At 36.1% G+C, this 17,800-nt stretch overlaps 1 protein-coding gene across 1 annotated transcript; it reads left to right on the plus strand.

Annotated features, from left to right (window-relative positions):
• The first annotated feature begins 252 nt into the window (after window positions 1–252).
• LOC114381575 (protein MAIN-LIKE 1-like) lies at window positions 253–1,738 on the plus strand. The gene is made up of 5 exons (XM_028340844.1): window positions 253–567; window positions 708–1,071; window positions 1,180–1,367; window positions 1,469–1,602; window positions 1,702–1,738. Exons 1-5 carry the CDS (start codon window positions 253–255, stop codon window positions 1,736–1,738), a joined length of 1,038 nt encoding a protein of 345 aa, XP_028196645.1.
• The last annotated feature ends 16,062 nt before the right edge of the window (window positions 1,739–17,800 follow it).

The following is a 17,800-nucleotide window of genomic DNA, read 5'->3' on the forward strand; positions in this document are numbered from 1 at the left end:
ACCAATCACACTTAAACATTAGAAACTTGAAGTGACCATAATAGTCTAACTCAATTATATCATTGATTGCTCCATAATAAGTGTTACACCAAATGTCTGAGTCAATGAAATTCTTAGAACTTGCATGAGTTTGAGTCAATGAAATCAGTGTTACACCAATGAAATCAATGAAATCCTTAAACATCCTTAGAACTTGCATGGCTTTGAGTCAATGAAATCAGTCATGGAATTTGTGGTACACATTTACAGATCATGGTTAGGACTAAAGGCTTAGGTCATGCCTTAGATAGGGTTATTGGCAGAGCTCTAGGGAGAGAGGATCGTCATAATTCAGATGATGCTCCCCAGCGGCGAAGGCCTACAGCATCGGCCCGTAGGCAACGGGAATCTGCCCCTATTGCCGAGGATAAGCCTGTGGTACCTGCGGACGAGCCTGTGGTAGGTACATATGAGATTGTGGTAGTTGCGGACGTACATGCACCTGGTGCAGAGGCTACTGCAAATGAGCCTAAGGGATTTCCAGGTGGACCGAGCGACCCATCAGTGCTTACCGAGTATGCTGAGCATGTTGCAGCCAGCATATAGACCGGAGAGGTATTTATAATTTTTAATTTAAGTTATTTGTTAAGTATGTTTTATTATTGAAATTTGTGTTCCTTTAAAATATTATGTTAATAAATTGTTTGTTCCTTTATACTTCAATTCAGGAACGTCTTGAATTGAAGTTATCCTCCCATGGGAGGAAGGTGCAGAAATTAGGTAGGCTTGTTCCTGCAATTGAGGGGCTAGTTGTTGGCACAGGACTAAGTCCTTTGATCGTGTGTTCAATAGACACTGGCAATCGGGGACTTATATTCTCATTTGTGGAGAGGTGGGACAGGGAGACTAGTAGTTTCCATCTTCCCGTGGGGGAGGTTACCATCACCCTGGACGACGTGGCATCTCTTCTTCATCTTCCCATTGTTGGCACCTTCCATACCTTTCAGCCTTTGCACGTCGACGAGGTGGTGTTGATGTTGGTTGACTTACTATTGGTCTCAAGAGAGGTAGCCAGGGTCGAGACAGCACATTGTCATGGACCATACGTACGCCTATCTTAGGTACGAGATATATATCAACGCAGATGTCAAGCCGGACATTGGACAACTGCATCTCATGCCTATCTTCTTCATATTCTAGGTTGCACTCTTTTTGCTAAAAAGAGTGCAACTTATGTTCATGTTGTCTTCTTAGACACTCTGCATGACCTCAGTCAGACTAGGAGGTATGCATGGGGAGCTGCTGCCCTAGTGCATATGTACGATCACTTGAATGGTGCTTGTATTAGCAGCAGCCGACAGCTTGCTAGTTACATCACCCTCTTACAAGTAATTAATATGTTTTTCATAAGTTAATTACAACAATGTTTTAATTAGGGTATTTTAGACGTTCATTTGAAATTTGTATGATTTTCATGTAACCTTTGTAGTGTTGGGTATATGAGCATTTTCCATCAGTTGCAGAGTGCATCGCTGATCCAGACTATGACGAGGTGTCACTACATGCATGTCGGTGGATTGCTACTAAGAAGACTGTGAAGATCATATCTACAGAGACGTACAGGTAGCGTCTCGATCGACTCAGGATTCCTAATGTCTACTGGATGCCTTATGGGGTGCATTGACTGGTCTGAGAGTTTCATTTGATTTCATGCTTTTTCAGTCAGCTCCACTGGGGGCCCATTGCTGTCAGACACTGACCAAAGAGGGTCATGCACCAGTTCGGATACGTCCAGAGTATTCCTGCACAGCCTGTTGATTCATGGGTGTCATTTGATGAAATAGATGATAGGTGGATGCACTACTCAGACCATCTTGTGCCAGCAGGTGAGATGAGTGTTGTGTCAGGTTAGTGTGTGTCCAACTACATGGACTGGTTCTTCGTCATTTCTCATCCATTCATGACCATGGCACAACCATCAGATCCACCACGAGATGCACCTGTGTCGCATGAAGCCGCATTTGTGGAGCCACATATCCCTCAGGTCCCATAACCAGCAGCAGCATTGACACATGCCTGTTTTGAGGTGGAGCAGCCCAGACATGCAGTGGTAAGTTTTACTACTTGCTTAGTTGTATCAAATGTCATTTACGCCAATTATTTTAATACTAATTTGCCAAATTGGTTTGTTTTCTACTTAACAGGAGGCTTGCCATGCGATTGCTGAAAGGTTGGAGCATCTGCTCAACCTTAAGATAGTCACGGAAGGCACAGAGACACACGAGGTCATGGAAGAATGCATTAGGATTGCCAGGGGTGTCACAGAAGACCGCATTGTGTATATGAGGTCTCGACGTAGGCGTCGCACGAATCAATCATAGTCTTTTTACATGTTTTATATTATCATATTTGGACGATGTATATACTTTTCTTGTATTTGAAAACATTAGTTTTTTACTGAACATTTTGTATATTTTTTTTATTTTGGTTTATAATATTAATGTTTTCGTTTAAATGTTATTTTTAAATAAAACCTAATGTCGAGTTCATAATTGTCTGCCTGCTTGTTTCTCCCAAGAACGTCATACTTTGTTCTAAGAATTGGGTTAGGGGAGAATGTGTGATTTTTTACAATGTTCAGTTGTGTCATATATATAGATGAGTTTAGTATCACTACTTCAATTTTTTAAAATAAATACATACGCGTGCACATGGTTTCTGTTAGTGTTGTCAACTACACCAATTATGTGACATGCTTTATCTTGCATCAGATCAGAATGTGTAGTCAAGTCTTACAATGTCTTGTCATGCTTTATGTTAACATGCATGCATTTCACAATGTATTGTAGACAACGATTTATCATACATGTGTACTTTATTTGAGTTGCACCAATTAATGTTTTTCTTAACGCAAGAATTAAGTAATAATTTTTTTGTTAACGCAACAAATATCCAAAGATAGATAACTCTAATGTGAGATTCAAATCCATAACGCAACAAATATCAAAAGGTACAAGTTCAGTCATCTTTTATGTCAACATAGTCTCTTTTGAACATCATGAAGCTTCTGTAATGCTGCATTCTACTAATATATAGAGTTAGTCACTGCTTCGCTTGAGGATGAAAATTGCTAGACCATAACAATGCTATAGGTGGTAAAGGACAACGTTCTTTTAAATAAACCTGTTGTACATGCAAAAAAAAAAAATTAACTCAATCATACACAACTGATTGCATAAATATAAAAAAAACACTTTGTATCTAGAATGTACCTGAACAAAATGATTGTCATACATGTGACCGATACAAATTATGTGATGAACTGAAGAATCTGGTGGTGGTTGACTTCTAAGAGGAAAGAATGTCATGCTTTGTTGTTGAGACAAGGATACAAGGATTACATTATACCTTGATGCAATGGCATATCCAATATCGATTATATCCGTTCACTTATCCATAGTCACCTTAATGAAACAAATATAGACCTCAAAGTTAATTTAAAAGTTAAGTCTTAAAAATCAAAACAAAAATTACATACCTTGGTTAACCCATCAACATGTAGTGACATCCTTAATTCCTCAAATCTGCCTGTGCCACCAAAGAGCTTGATATATTTATCTGAGAATTTGCCAAGTTCATTAGGCAGATGGTTGCGGACCAATGACTTAGAGTCTTCACCCATACCTAATAAACTGGCAATTTACCAATATCCACAGTTTCATCCAGCTTTGACATCAACAATGTTATCAATGAAGTCGTGGATAAATGGCTGAAATTGATCCAACATAGGCATGATCCTTCTTGGATTGGGCTGCTCAGAAGATGATGCACTATGCCTTACTGACGAATTGCTATTTTGTACAGAATGAAAAGCATCTACATACTCCCAGTAAGATGGATCACGCTTTATTGACCTTGGGTTTCTGTTCATCGGTTTCTTCGGTGCACCTTTTGTGTTAGCCTTAGCTGGAGGAGGATATGTCAAATTTTGGTCAGGGTATGCAATTTCCCAAAGTTGACTCTTTAGAGTAAACTTACCACAAACATCAAGTTCTTCAAATATTTTGGATACGGTTTCCATCTCTTCCTTGATGCTCACTTCGGGCTTAGATAACCCTTGGTCTAAAAAACTGAGTCTCCTCCAGAACATATGGATTGAATCCAGTGGGACGCAACCAACAACATATTTAAATAGCTCACAAGCACAAGGAAGACCGTGCGTGGTTCTCATGACACAACCACAAGTTGAAGGATTCTTGCCAACATAATGAACACGCTCAAATTCAGCAGCAATCTGATTTAAAGCATAACTTGAAACCATTCCAAGAAGTCTCTTGTATAAGGTTTTTTTTAAACACATGTCCAACCACATGTGTACTTGTTTCAAATGATGCTTTAATTTTTGTGTGTTGTAGCATCATCATGTTGTTCATGACATCCAGACACTGCATAAGTCTCCAAGGCTATTCTGTAGCACTCTTTTTAAAGCCTAGTGAGTTGATTCAACCCTACATTTCAAATACACAAATAACAATAAACATATACAACAATAAAATTCCATCAATTCATCAACGTTAATAGAAATAATTGAACAATTTGATACCTGTTTGTTGTTGTGTTTCCTAAGTGCATCACCTTATTTGTCCAGGCGGTAACAAATTTTTCCTTGTGTGGGATTATCCATGTTTCCTTCACATAGTCAATAAACATTGGCTAAGGTGAACAAACCATTTCAAACTTCTTCAAGCACTCATCAAACTGCTGCTCCGAAGGACAATCAACCAGAGTTCCCCAGACATCCATGACATACTCCCAAGCATTTCTTTGACCAATTAATGATTTACATTTGGCCTTCACATTCTTGTTTATGTGAGAGCTGCACAACAAATTTGTACACTCGGGAAATATAGTTTTCACTGCATTCATCAATGCTAGGTCTCTGTCAGTCACAATAACTCCAGGGAGGGCATCATGTCTTAAAAATATACCTCAGAACCGTTCTAAAGCCCAAACCACATTATTAAGACGTTTATCCTCCAAATATGCAAAACCAGCAGAAAATGTCGTCCCAGTTGGTGTCACCCCAACAAAATCGAGCAGTGGGAGTCTATACCTGTTTGTTTTGTAGGTAGTGTCTATCAAAAACACCAAATTACATACATGCATTGACTAACTTCACTGCATCAGGGTGACACCAAAACATATCATGAACCAAGTCTTCATCCTTTAATCTATGCCATTGAATATACTGATCTCGTTCAAGAAGCTTCATTAGATGTTGCATTTCAGTATCTCTTCCTCTTATGGAAAAACGGTATGCACTTCTTGCATTGTATATTTGTTTTATGGTTGTACAACTATTGGCATTGTGCTCCTTCAAAGTTAGCAAAATGTTTCTTGGTTTCTCCATTGACTTCGTCATATCAACAATAAGTGTCTTTTAAGCTTTAGTCAATCGCCCAACATATGGATGTCCAACTAATGACTTAGCCAATTCATGATTATGAATCCCACATATCAACTTTACCATCCAACCTTGTCCTCCAACCACTGGCTTGCCACAAAGCTTAAAGGGACACCCACATTTCCTAGTTCCAGTATCTCTTCTAACAAATTCTTTCTTCCTACACCTATACTCGCCACTCCTTTCACAACCAATTAACACAAACGAAGTCCTTCCTCTACTACCAGTGTTTGTGTCAGACCTTATAATGACTGTCACAAATCCATTTTCATGAGCAATGGATCAAGCCCACTGCAAAACATCATCTCGGCTGTCAAACACCTACAATGCAATCCAGACAATTTTAGATTTCTACAATACATTCATTTTATTAAATCACTCACAATAATGAACATTATTACCTGAGAAGTATTGAACGCATCCAAACAATCAACTTGTCGTTCATTCACACCACATTCTTGTTCATTTTGATCATCCATATCAACTTCTTCAGACATTATAGTGTCATATATCCATTGATTTTCGTCCATCTTAACAATAAGTCATAAATTTCAACACAGACATACAACACCTAACCGCACTATACGTATGATACAAATCTCTACATAATAACTCATGATTAGTAACTACAATATACATATAGCACACCTAATCTTTTATTATCAGTCACAATAACTCATCATTAGTAAAATGCAAAAACCCTATATCATTCTACACGTATAAACAATTAAATTATTTTTTAAAATGACAATACAAACAAAGTAATAATTAAAAAAATTAAACTTAAATAAATGTTACAAAATCAAAATCCGTATAAGCTTATGGATCAAGTTGATCCATAAGGCTTATACGGATCAAGTTGATCCGTATAAGAATTAAGGATCAAGTTGATCCGAAAGGCTTATATGGATCAACTTGATCCGTATGTTTAAAAGCAACATACGGATCAACTTGATCCGTATCAGCCTTACGGATCAACTTGATCCGTATGATTTATGAACCATCCCACTCACGCACACCCAGCAAAAATGCATAAATACATACCCGTTTGCCGCCGACGTCGATCCAACCACCACAATAATGGACATCTGCCCCTTCACCTTCACCGAAGCTCACCTATCGCAAGAAAATGTCACACGGAAAAGAGAAACGCAAGAAAAAAAAAGCTTCTCAATGAAAAGCATTGTGCACTCAACTTTTTAAAGAATAAGGGGCAATTCTGGCATTTTTTAAAATGTTGGATGCACCAGCAATAATGTTGGGTGCACCTAGCATCAACCTTCATAATATAGTCCTAGAGGCCTCGAGCAACTTGGCGCAAGCATTTATTTCATGTATTCCTACTATTGTATTCGTCACCTCCCATTACATTCTGGAAAGTCTATTTTAAAATGTAAATTTACATTCTAGAATGAGTTTTCCCATACACAATGGGAGACACAAGATGTAATAGTGGAGGTGTAGGATATAATAGCCCTTGGCTCAAAGTAGCTTGAGCTTAAGTGGGTTGACCAAGGGTTGTTTTCACAAACATTGTCCTAAGCTATAAACCTCAATCAACTGGGTGTAAATTGGCTTTAGCATAAGTTGGTTGAACAAAGTTGTTTCCTATAACAGGGTTGTTGAAGACATTGAATGTGTGTGTGGCACAAAATTCTTTATGTTTTTGGGCGAGAGCTGACATGTTCAATTTTTGACCGTTAAGATGAAGGTTGTGCTACGTTGGGCATTACTTTTTCAAGGGAATACTCTTTTTAAAGGAGATGAAATTAAGTAAGGAACTAACAATATGCAATAGAATTTTTTTTACTGAGGATAAGGGACTAAGTTTCTTCATTGTAATCTCTTGTTGGTGCATATTGTTTAGGGTAGTACTTATTTCTACCTTAGTTATGATAAGTTTATTGAAGAAATTTGACTGACCTTTGCTGGAGCTATCTTAATATGTTCCATTAAAATTATTTGTTAAAAGCATAGATTACAGGTCAAAGCAAATACAAATCTACAACCCTCAAATTCACCTTCCCAACCAACTCATAAGACATAAAACTCGACAATTCATCTATTTCTCTTTCTCCATTTAAAATTCATTATATTAAATGACACTCGTGGTGTTTCCTTCTTCCACTGCAATTTAATATCTTGCCCAATTTTGCAACTTGGAATTGATGTTAACTTTATTTTGATACAAGCTAAGAATAATATCTTGCACCAAGGTGAGTGATGTCTTGATGAACACTATGGGTATGGCATGGTCCAAGCCCGATTGAAATTCATGAAAAGCATGAGGCCATAATTGCAAATCAATAATGGCACCCACGGTGAAATGGAATGTTTCATTTTTCCCAAAAAAAAAAACCATTTCAACATCAAACTACATGTTTGAACTTCCTAAAAAAAGGCTGAGAAATGTACCTATTGTGACAACAAGGGCCACAGAGCCACTAAATGTTACTCTAGGAAAATAGTTCATATCAAGGAACCTATTAAAGGACCCAACATGGAACGGGTACCTAGATTTCCTTCTTCTTTTACATGATCTCTACTATGGAGAAAAGGATGACAAAGCTAAGTCAAGGGAAAATTAGTAGATAAAGGAGAGAGGGAAGTCAATCCTCTTTAACTGAAGCAAAAGAATAAAGATGGTCTGTCACCAAGAATGGAAACTGACTATCCAAAAGCACAGGGATTGGCAAAGTGAGACACTAAGTTATAATAAGGTTCAGAAAAACAAAGAAAAGTCGTTAGAAGGAACAAGAAGATAACCAGAACAAAACTGAGTGTGCTTATATGTGCCCGTACATTTTGAGTATTATATTATTACTCTTGTTGTTGTTATGGTAAACTATGTTTTTAATCCCTCAACTTTTTGATATTTCTAATTGTAGTTCTTAAACTTTTTATTGACTAGTCAAAGTTCTCAAACTTTTCTTTTCATCCTACATTTTAGTCATTTTGTCTATTTTTACTGTAATATGATGTCATGACATAAATTTTATTGTAATTTATTACATTTAGTGTCAGTTAATTTTCTAAAAATTTTAAATTGCTAGAAAATACTTAACAAAGCTTTTAAATGGAATCAAACTTTGGTGGTCAAAAACTTCCAAAAATTGCTTCCTCTTGAACTCTTGGTTCTCACAATCAAATATCACAAATATCCTGCACAATAACAATATCATATCCTAACCCAGAAATATATAAAAATTACTCAATACCAAAATTTTCATAACAAAGGAAGTATTAAATTAAAATATTTTTCAATTTAAAAAACATAAAAGGCATTAAATAGTAATAATAATAATAATAATAATAATAATAAAGAAATTGAAGAAAATAAATTCATTTTCCTTCTCTCTACTCAAAACGCAATACCCTTTCACAATCATGTTAAAAACAAATCAATTAGGAATTGGGGAAATTGTTGCTACATGCATGGTAGTGGAAGATGTGCAAGGCATAGAGATCATGGGAGAAGGGAGGGTTTTGATAATCTGGTTGAGGAACTTGATGGGTCTTCTAGGTTTAGGGATTTGAAGAAATGGAGAAAAGGGTTTTATTGTTGTTGCTGTTTTGGGGGAGAAGTTCTTTCTTTAGGAAGTGAAGGGGTTTGGAGGGAGAATGAGCTTGGGGATGGAACATACAAATGGGTTTAAAAGGTTGGCATTTGCAATTGTGAGGGAATGAAGAAGAACAATGAGACTGACTTATAGGGTTTGCAACTTCAAACGTCTTCTGCTTCTGTTACTTACGCCAACAAGGGTTTAGGGTATTTCAACATTTTTCTCCTTTTTAAGGAGATTGACATTGTTTGTGGTTGGAGAGGTAGCGATCGAGGACAACACCGAGCAATGCTTCATGGGGTTGTTGGTGATGGAGCAAGGTGGCTGACAAGGGCAATAGCTGTTGGAGAAATGCATCATGCATGGAGAACAAATCCATACACTAATGGATGATATTCTAGGTTTTGAAGAATTTGACGATCACGAAAAAGAACTTGATTTTTGTGTGGATTAGAGCTCACAATTGGAGATCACATGGTATTTAGTTGGTGTTTGTTTTCTTGCTTTTCCTTTCTCAAAATATTAGGTTGAGAACTTTGGAGTGGTAGAGATGAAATGAGAAAGAGTTGTTGATTTAGGGATTTGTTTTATTATTTGTTGTGATTGTGATTTGTTGTGAGGACCAGGATGTTTGTTATATTTGATTGTGAGACCAAAGAGGAAGCAACTTTTGGTAGTTTTTTACCACCAAAAAATTAATTGTAACTAAATGTAATAAGATAACCAAAAAAATGATGGCATGTCATCATTTAGTAGTAAAAATAGATGGAAGGACTAAAGTGTGTGATGGAAAAAATGTTTGACAATTTAGAGCAGTCAAACAAAAGTGTAGGGACTAAAACTAGAAATACCAAAACACTCAAGGACTAAAAGCACAGTTTATCCTTGTTGTTTGTTATTGTTATTATTATTATTGTTGTTGTGATTATTACTATTTGAGAAAGTAAAGGAAAGTTAGAGAAAAGAAGGAGAAAATAAGAAGAGGAGAGATCCGAAAACCCAACCCCAAGACATCATCTCCACATGTTCCCAAATATGAGTGTTCTTCCCTTGGACTTCCTCAACATATCTTGGTTCTTGTGTTAATCTCTTTCCCTTTTCCCTTCTTTTTCCCTTTTTGCCACCCTAAGTTAGGGACTTTATGTTTTTGGGCTGATTATGAGAAATTGAGGTTTGGTTGTGTTAATCAATTTATTGAATTATGTGAAAAAGATGATGGAACTCACAAACAAGGGGGGTGGTGAATTAGTTTCTAAATCAAATCAAACTTAAAAAATAGAGTTTTGAAAAAAAATTCTTTTCCAAAGATTGTAATACAAGTTTTTTTTAAAACCTATATTTGTTAGAGACAGGGGGAGCAACATGAAGATTTAGCCTTGAAGCTTGAAGAAGAGCTTGAAAATGTTGTCTTTTACATGCTCAACTCTCTTTAGTGACATTTGTATTGATTGTTATATTGAATGTTGCATCTTAGTCCCTATCATATCATTTGTGTATCATGCATCATCATGTGTGAGTAAGAAGAAATTTTCTAGTTACAAAATTTCTCCAGAACACCAAACTTTTTGTTTTAATCATTTACAACCTTAGAGTAATCGATTACACAAGTTGTTTTAAGCTTGGAGAGTTATGTCTCGTATCAGTTTAATCAATTACAACCTCATCATAATCGATTAGACAATTATTTTTGAGATAACGATTGATTTATTTAGAAGTCTCTGTTTTAATCGATTACCATGTGATATAATCGATTATTTCTCTTTCTACAAGTGTTTCAAAAGTGAACAAAAACCTTTTAATCGATTGAATTGAGGATCTAATCGATTACATTGTTCTTGAGTTGTTTTCCGTTTTTTGGAAGAACACTTTAATCAATTAAAAAGATAATCTAATTGATTACTTCATTGATTTATTCAATTACATTGTAGATTTAATCGATTATAGACGATTATAATTGTTTTCTCTATAAATAGCAACCTTGTCTTCTCACTTTTGTGTACAAGATTATTAAGTGCAAAAATGCATGAGCTGATATAAGTGAAAGAAGAGAATAAAAGTGCTTAGAAATAGTCACCCAAAACTTCTAATCTTTTGATTATGAAGATCTTTTCATGATAAGTGAGTTGTGATACTTTCTTCAGATCAAGAAGACAACTCATTTAGTCAAGCAAGATTTTGTGGAAATGATTGATCATGTTGTGTCTATCTTTGACTATTGTTTTTGTGTGTTGGTTTTACACATTACTTGTTTGTGCATGAATTTCTTAAAACATTCTAGAATAGGTTTTTCTAGTTTGGCCTAAGGGTAGGTTTCTCTTAGGCTCTGCTTCACAAAGGACCCTAGGGTTGGATGCCTAAGTCACTTTTTCTAGGGTAGGAACTGAGATTTCCTGTGATTTCCAATAAGAATTCTATATGCATAGTGAAAATGAAATTTGGGTTTGGATTAGATAACTGGATTAGCTTCTCTAGTGATATAGAGTGAACCAGTATAAAAAGTTTGTATGCTTCTCTTGATCTTATCTTTCTTTTTCATTTTGGTCTTTATCATTTACTAAAGGTTCAAGAAAAAATCTTTTTGAAAAAAAAGAAATTTAACAAAAGATTTTGTGTAAATGGTGGATTGATTCAGTATTCATTAAGTTTGGTATATCAAAGTTTTGTGGTACGATTCACGCAAAAGAAGTTTTTGTAACTCTAGTTTTAAAAGATTGTTTTGTTTTGAAAACCAATTCACCCCTTACTCTTGGTTTATGAGTTTCATCATCTTTTTCAATTGGCATTAGAGCTACATCTTGTAAGTTACTAAAGATCACAGTTTTTTTTTCTAGGGATGGCCTTAAAACAAATCACTTTCAAAAAGTGTGCATCTTTAAATTTTCCTCATTTGTTTGAGGGAGAACATTTTTCTTTTTGGCAAAAAAAATGGAAATATTTATTCAATCAATTGATCCTGATGCATGGAATGCCATTGTTAAAGGTCCTATTATTCCAACTAAAGAAGTTAATGGTGAATTGGTAACTAAAGAATGGGATGAGATGAAAGATGATGAGAGAAAAAAGAGCAAGATGATCAAAAAGCTAAAAGCATTTTAACTTCTAGTTTATCTTCTGATGAGTTCTTTCATACTGCAAGGTGCAAAAGTGAAAATGAAATTTGGAATATGCTTGAAGTGACTCATGAGAGCATAATGGATGTGAGAAGAGCAAGAAAGCACACTCTTGTATCCAAATATGAAGCTTTCCGAATAAAGAATGGAGAAACCATTTTAGAACTTCAAACAATATTCACTCATATTGTGAATCATCTCCTTGGTTTTGGAAAAACGTTTGAACATGATGAGCTAAACATCAAAATCCTCAATTTTCATACAAGAACTTGGGAACCGAAGATTACAACAATTAAGGAATCCAAGGACCTGGCTACAATGACAATGGAAGCTCTCTTTGGTAGATTGCTTGCATATCAACTTGAGCTGTTTCAACAATCTAATGAAGAAGAAACAGAAACGAAAAGGAATTGCCCTCAAAGCCAACTCTTCAAAGGAAGATTACAAAGAATGTTCCAGTAGTGAAGAAGAGGTAGAAAATTTCAACTTAATGGTGAAAAATTTTGTAAAATTTCTCAAGAAGTCCAAAGACAAAAAGTTCTCTAAACCCTCCAAGAAGATTGAAAGCAACAACACCTTCTCATGCTTTGAATGTGATAAGCAAGGTCATATCAAATATGAATGTCCTATCTACCTTAGAAAACAAGTCAATGAAAAGAAAGGAAAAAAGGACAGAAAACAAAAAAAGGCCTACACAACGTGGGAAGACAATGCATCTACCTCCTTCGACTCTTCTAGTGATGAAGAAGTTGCAAATGTATGCTTAATGGCAAAGTCAATGGATGACTCATCAACCATTGAAGAAACTGAGGTAAATCTAGAATTTGAAGAAGTTTTGGAAGCATTTAATGAAATGCATGAAGAAGCTCAAAGGCATGTTGTTCTAAACAAAAACCTGAAAAGCAATCTAAAATTGCATATCATTAAATTGGCTTCAACACAAAGTGAACTGGATAAATTGAAGCAAGAAAATGAAAAACTTGTTTCAAGATATAAAGTTGCTAGTTGTGTTTGTACCTATACTTCTCTCAACATGGATGATTACAAGTATTTGCAAACTGAATTTGAAAATTTCAAAAAGGATCACTATGCAAAACGTATGAAGTTACAAATTGATCTTTCCTATCTTAAAGATCTTTTTAGAAAATTGAACAATGGAAATAGTGATTTCAATCACATGCTTAGCTTGCAAAAGCATACTACCAATAAGATTGGTTTGGGGTATAGCAAGCAAACTACCTTTTCGAAGAAAACTAAGTTTGTATTCTCAAAAGGGGTACAAGGTCTCCAAAAAGAAGAACATAGATCATTCTAAGCCAAATGTAAAGACCTATCATTATTGCATGAAAAGAGGACATACATCTTATAAATGTTGTGTTACAAGATTTGATGTTCCTAGAGGCAAATGTATTTGGATTCCAAAAGATTTATTTGTGAAAATTAACCCCATTGGATCCAACTTAAATTGGGTACCACCTCTCTCTAATTGATTTTGTCTTATAGGTGTGCCTAAAAGCAAGGAATTATAGGTGTGCCTAAAAGCAAGGACTATGGTACTTAGATAGTGGTTGCTCTAGGCACATGACTGGTGACAAGTCCAAACTTATTGACTGTGCCAAAAGAAGGAGGATATGTCACTTTTGGAGACAACAATAAAGGAAAATTATGGGAGAAGGAAATATTGGAAATCAGTACAGGACACAAATAAAGAATGTTCTATATGTTGATTAACTGAAGCATAACCTCTTGAGCATTAGTCAACTTTGTGACAAGGACTTCAAAATTGAATTCAACAAGAATTTTTGTCTTATTAGTTAAGCTATGTCTGGTGAGGTTGTCCATATTGGCAAAAGGATGGATAATATCTATATGTTAAACATTGAACGTGCATTATTTCATGAGCTTAGTTGTTTGGTAAGTAAGATTGACGATTCATGGTTATGGCATCGTAGGGCTGCACACATAAACATGCATCATCTCAATCATCTAGCTAGAAAAGAATTAGTAATTGGTCTTCCCAAACTCAAGTTTGAGAAAAATAAATTGTGTGAAGCTTGTCAGAAAGGGAAGTAAGTTAAAAACTCTTTTCAAAGTAAAAATGTTGTTTCTACTTCAAAACCCCTTGAACTACTTCACATTGACTTATTGGGTCCCTTTAGAACTGAGTTTGGGTAGTGATTACTATGGCTTAGTTATAGTAGATGGTTGCTCGTGTGTCGGTAAGTGTACCGATTTGCACAAGTAGTATTTAAAACGGTAAGACCGAGTATCATATCCACAAGGAATTTGTTTCACCTAAACTATGTATATTCAGTATGTAAACATTCTTCAAAGCTTGGAAATAAGGTAAAGATTAAGTGGTGAAATAAGTTTTCTACAATATTAACTATTTAGACAAAAGTAAAATATGCAAAGTTGTAAAATGTGACAAAAATCAAGATAAAAGCATTGGATAGTTTCCTACTGAAATTTCTCTTGCCATATAAAAGGGTTTTTTCTCTATTTAACATTTTTCTCTATTCCTCACATGAATGAGCCTAACTCTCTTAGCATTTGTTCTTGATTCTCAACAAACTTGTTCTAAAAGAGTTGCACTAAGCATGCAGTGTAAAATATACTAGATCACTGCACTCTATTCCTAGACATACAAATTTCTAGCTTGCTTTATCAAGTTCTAAGGTTTTAAAGCATTTTCCAACACTAAAAAGCCTAACTAAACATACAAATGGGTGATCAAGCCATAAACATGTAAAATAAATATAGATAGGAGCAAAGAACACCAGAAAATAACATTAAATAAATAGCTAGAACATTACATCAAGAGTTTCAGTAGTTTACTCCCCAACAAAGGGGTTCTAGCCTTCCATTACAAGTAAAGCTTCAAAATACAAAGAAATAAATTTTTTTTGGTGAAAGAAAATGAAAGAAGATGATGGAGAATGTTTTCTCCAGCCTCTCAGCCCTATTTCTCTCTGTTTTACACGTAGCAAGTGCTTGGCTAGACTCTGGTTGTGGTGGTGACCTTTGGTTTTCCGCTAACCTCAGTGTTTTAAAGGCTCTTGGACTTCTCAGCACACAAAGGCTCTCTCAATGAGCATGTCTCGCTGAGCAAGAGTAAGTGAAATTCTGCTGAGCGGGCTTGGGCACGCTGGGTGCGAGAAGAGACAACATCCTTGCTAGGTGGGCTAGCTGCACACTGAGCACACAAATCTCTGACTTATCCTCTTCTAGGGTTTCCCATCCGCTAAGCGAATTAGGGAAAAAAAATATGGAATAAGTAGCTAAATCCCAAAGGAATAGAGGAGCAATGGGGAATAAGTGGAAATTAAGCACAAGTAGTAAACCCAAACCCTCTAATATCAACAAAATCAACCAAGGCTCCCAAATCAAGCCCTCATAACAAGACCTCATTTATTCAACTTCACTTCTTTTCTTCTTCTCTTTTTTCTTTTGAACAGTACGAATTTGCAGCAATTGAATTTTTCTTTTCATTTTTTTTAACAGTACAAATTTGCAGCAATTAACCCATCAAATAAAATCGAACAAATGTAATAAAAGTAAAGAAGGAGATAGGAAAAGAAAAACTCCCTAAGTCATAGTGGAGGAAGAGTAGGGTGGAGTAAGGAAGTCTCTTCCACCACTACGTCCACTAAAGAAGGGTTTGTGAGGAATGGCTTAAGTCGGTGTCCATTGACCTTGAAGCTCTTGTTTGTGGAGTCACTTTTGATCTCAACTGTACCATAAGGAAAAACATTAGTAACAACAAAAGGACCAATCCACTTAGACCTCAACTTACCACTCATGAGTCCAAGCTTAGAATTATACAATAACACTTTTTGCCCAACCATGAAGTCCTTCTTAATTATCATGCTATCATGGAACTTCTTGGTATTTTCTTTGTAGAACTTGGCATTCTCATATGCTTCTAGGCGGATCTCATCTAACTCACTCAGTTGCAACTTTCTTTCCTCACCAGCTTGATCCATAGAGAAGTTGCAGGTCTTCACTGCCCAGTATGCTTTGTGCTCAATCTCAATTGGAAGATGACATGCCTTTCCAAAGACAACCCGATAAGGAGACATTCCTATGGGTGCTTTGTAGGCAGTCCTATGTGCCCAAAGAGCATCATCTAGCCTGGTACTCCAATCTTTCCTGCTTGGCTGCACAATCTTCTCTAAAATTCTCTTGATCTCCCTGTTAGAAATTTATGCTTGTCCATTGGTTTAGGGGTGGTGTACAACTCCGTACGCTTTAAGCAAGGCATGCATTGATTTGTTGCAAAAATGGATTCCTTGATCACTAACGATTGCTTTAGGTACTCCAAACCTGCAAAACAAATTAGATCTGACAAAATCTACAACAACCTTAGCATTATTAGTTCTAGTGGGCTTGGCTTCCACCCATTTTGAAACATAATCAACTGCAAGGAGAATGTAAACATAACCAAAAGATACAGTAAAAAGGCCCATGAAATCTATACCCCATACATCAAACACCTCACAAAATAGCATAGGTTGCAGAGGCATTTGTTGTCGCCATGTAAGTGTACTTCCTGCTCTCTGACACTGCTCACAAGTGCTACAAATATTCCACGCATCTTTAAAGATGGTGGGCCAATAAAAGCTACAGTCAAGCACTTTGCGAGCTGTCCTTTGAACACCCAGATGACCTCCTGGTGCGGAAGAATGACAGAACTGCAGGACTGAGTCAGTCTCATGATCTGGAATGCATCGTCTAATGACTTGATCACTGCACAATTTCCACAAGTAGGGGTCATCCCAAATAAAATGCTTAGCATCACTTTTAATTTTATCTTTTTGAGCCTTAGATGCTAAGGGAGGAAAAACAGAAGCAACTAAATAATTGACAATGTTAGCAAAAAAAGGGAGTAGAAAGAGAATCAGAAATACTATACAGTATATATAAATGATCATCCGGGAAATCATCCCGAATGGGTGAGTCCTCATCAGACACATGTTCGATCTGACTCAAATGATCAACAACCAAATTTTGTGCACCGCTCCTATCACGGATCTCCAAGTCAAATTCTTGGAGCCAGAGCATCCATCGGATCAACCTAGACTTTGAATCAGCCTTCTTCAACAAGTACTTTAGAGTTGCATGGTCAGTATAAACAATAATGTGAGTACTAATCAAATAAGAATGAAATTTTTCAAGAGCAAAAACTATGGCTAGTAGCTCTTTCTCAGTAGTAGTATAATTCGCTTGGGCAGCATCTAAAGTCCTAGAAGCATAATATATCACCCTAGCCAATTTATCAATTTTTTGAGCAAGGACAGCCCCCAATGCATAATTTGATGCATCACACATAAGCTTAAAAGGGGTTGTCCAGTTGGGTGCTTGGATGATGGGGGTGGTAGTCAGTGCTCTTTTGAGGCAATCAAAAGCCTCTTTGCATTTATCATTAAAGTCAAACTCCACCTCTTTTTGCAACAAGTTGGATAGTGGAAGGGCTACTTTGCCAAAATCTCTTATAAAGTGCCTGTAGAATCCTGCATGACTAAGAAAAGATCGCACCTCTCACACGCAAGAAGGGTAAGGCAATTGTGAAATAACAGAAATTTTTGCAGGATCTACTTTAATGCCCTTATTGGAAACAATGTGGCCTAAAACTATACCTTGCTCAACCATAAAATGAAAATTTTCAAAATTTAGAACAAGGT

The sequence above is a fragment of the Glycine soja genome, chromosome 13 (genome assembly GCF_004193775.1).
Source record: "Glycine soja cultivar W05 chromosome 13, ASM419377v2, whole genome shotgun sequence".
Taxonomy (NCBI): Eukaryota; Viridiplantae; Streptophyta; class Magnoliopsida; order Fabales; family Fabaceae; genus Glycine; species Glycine soja.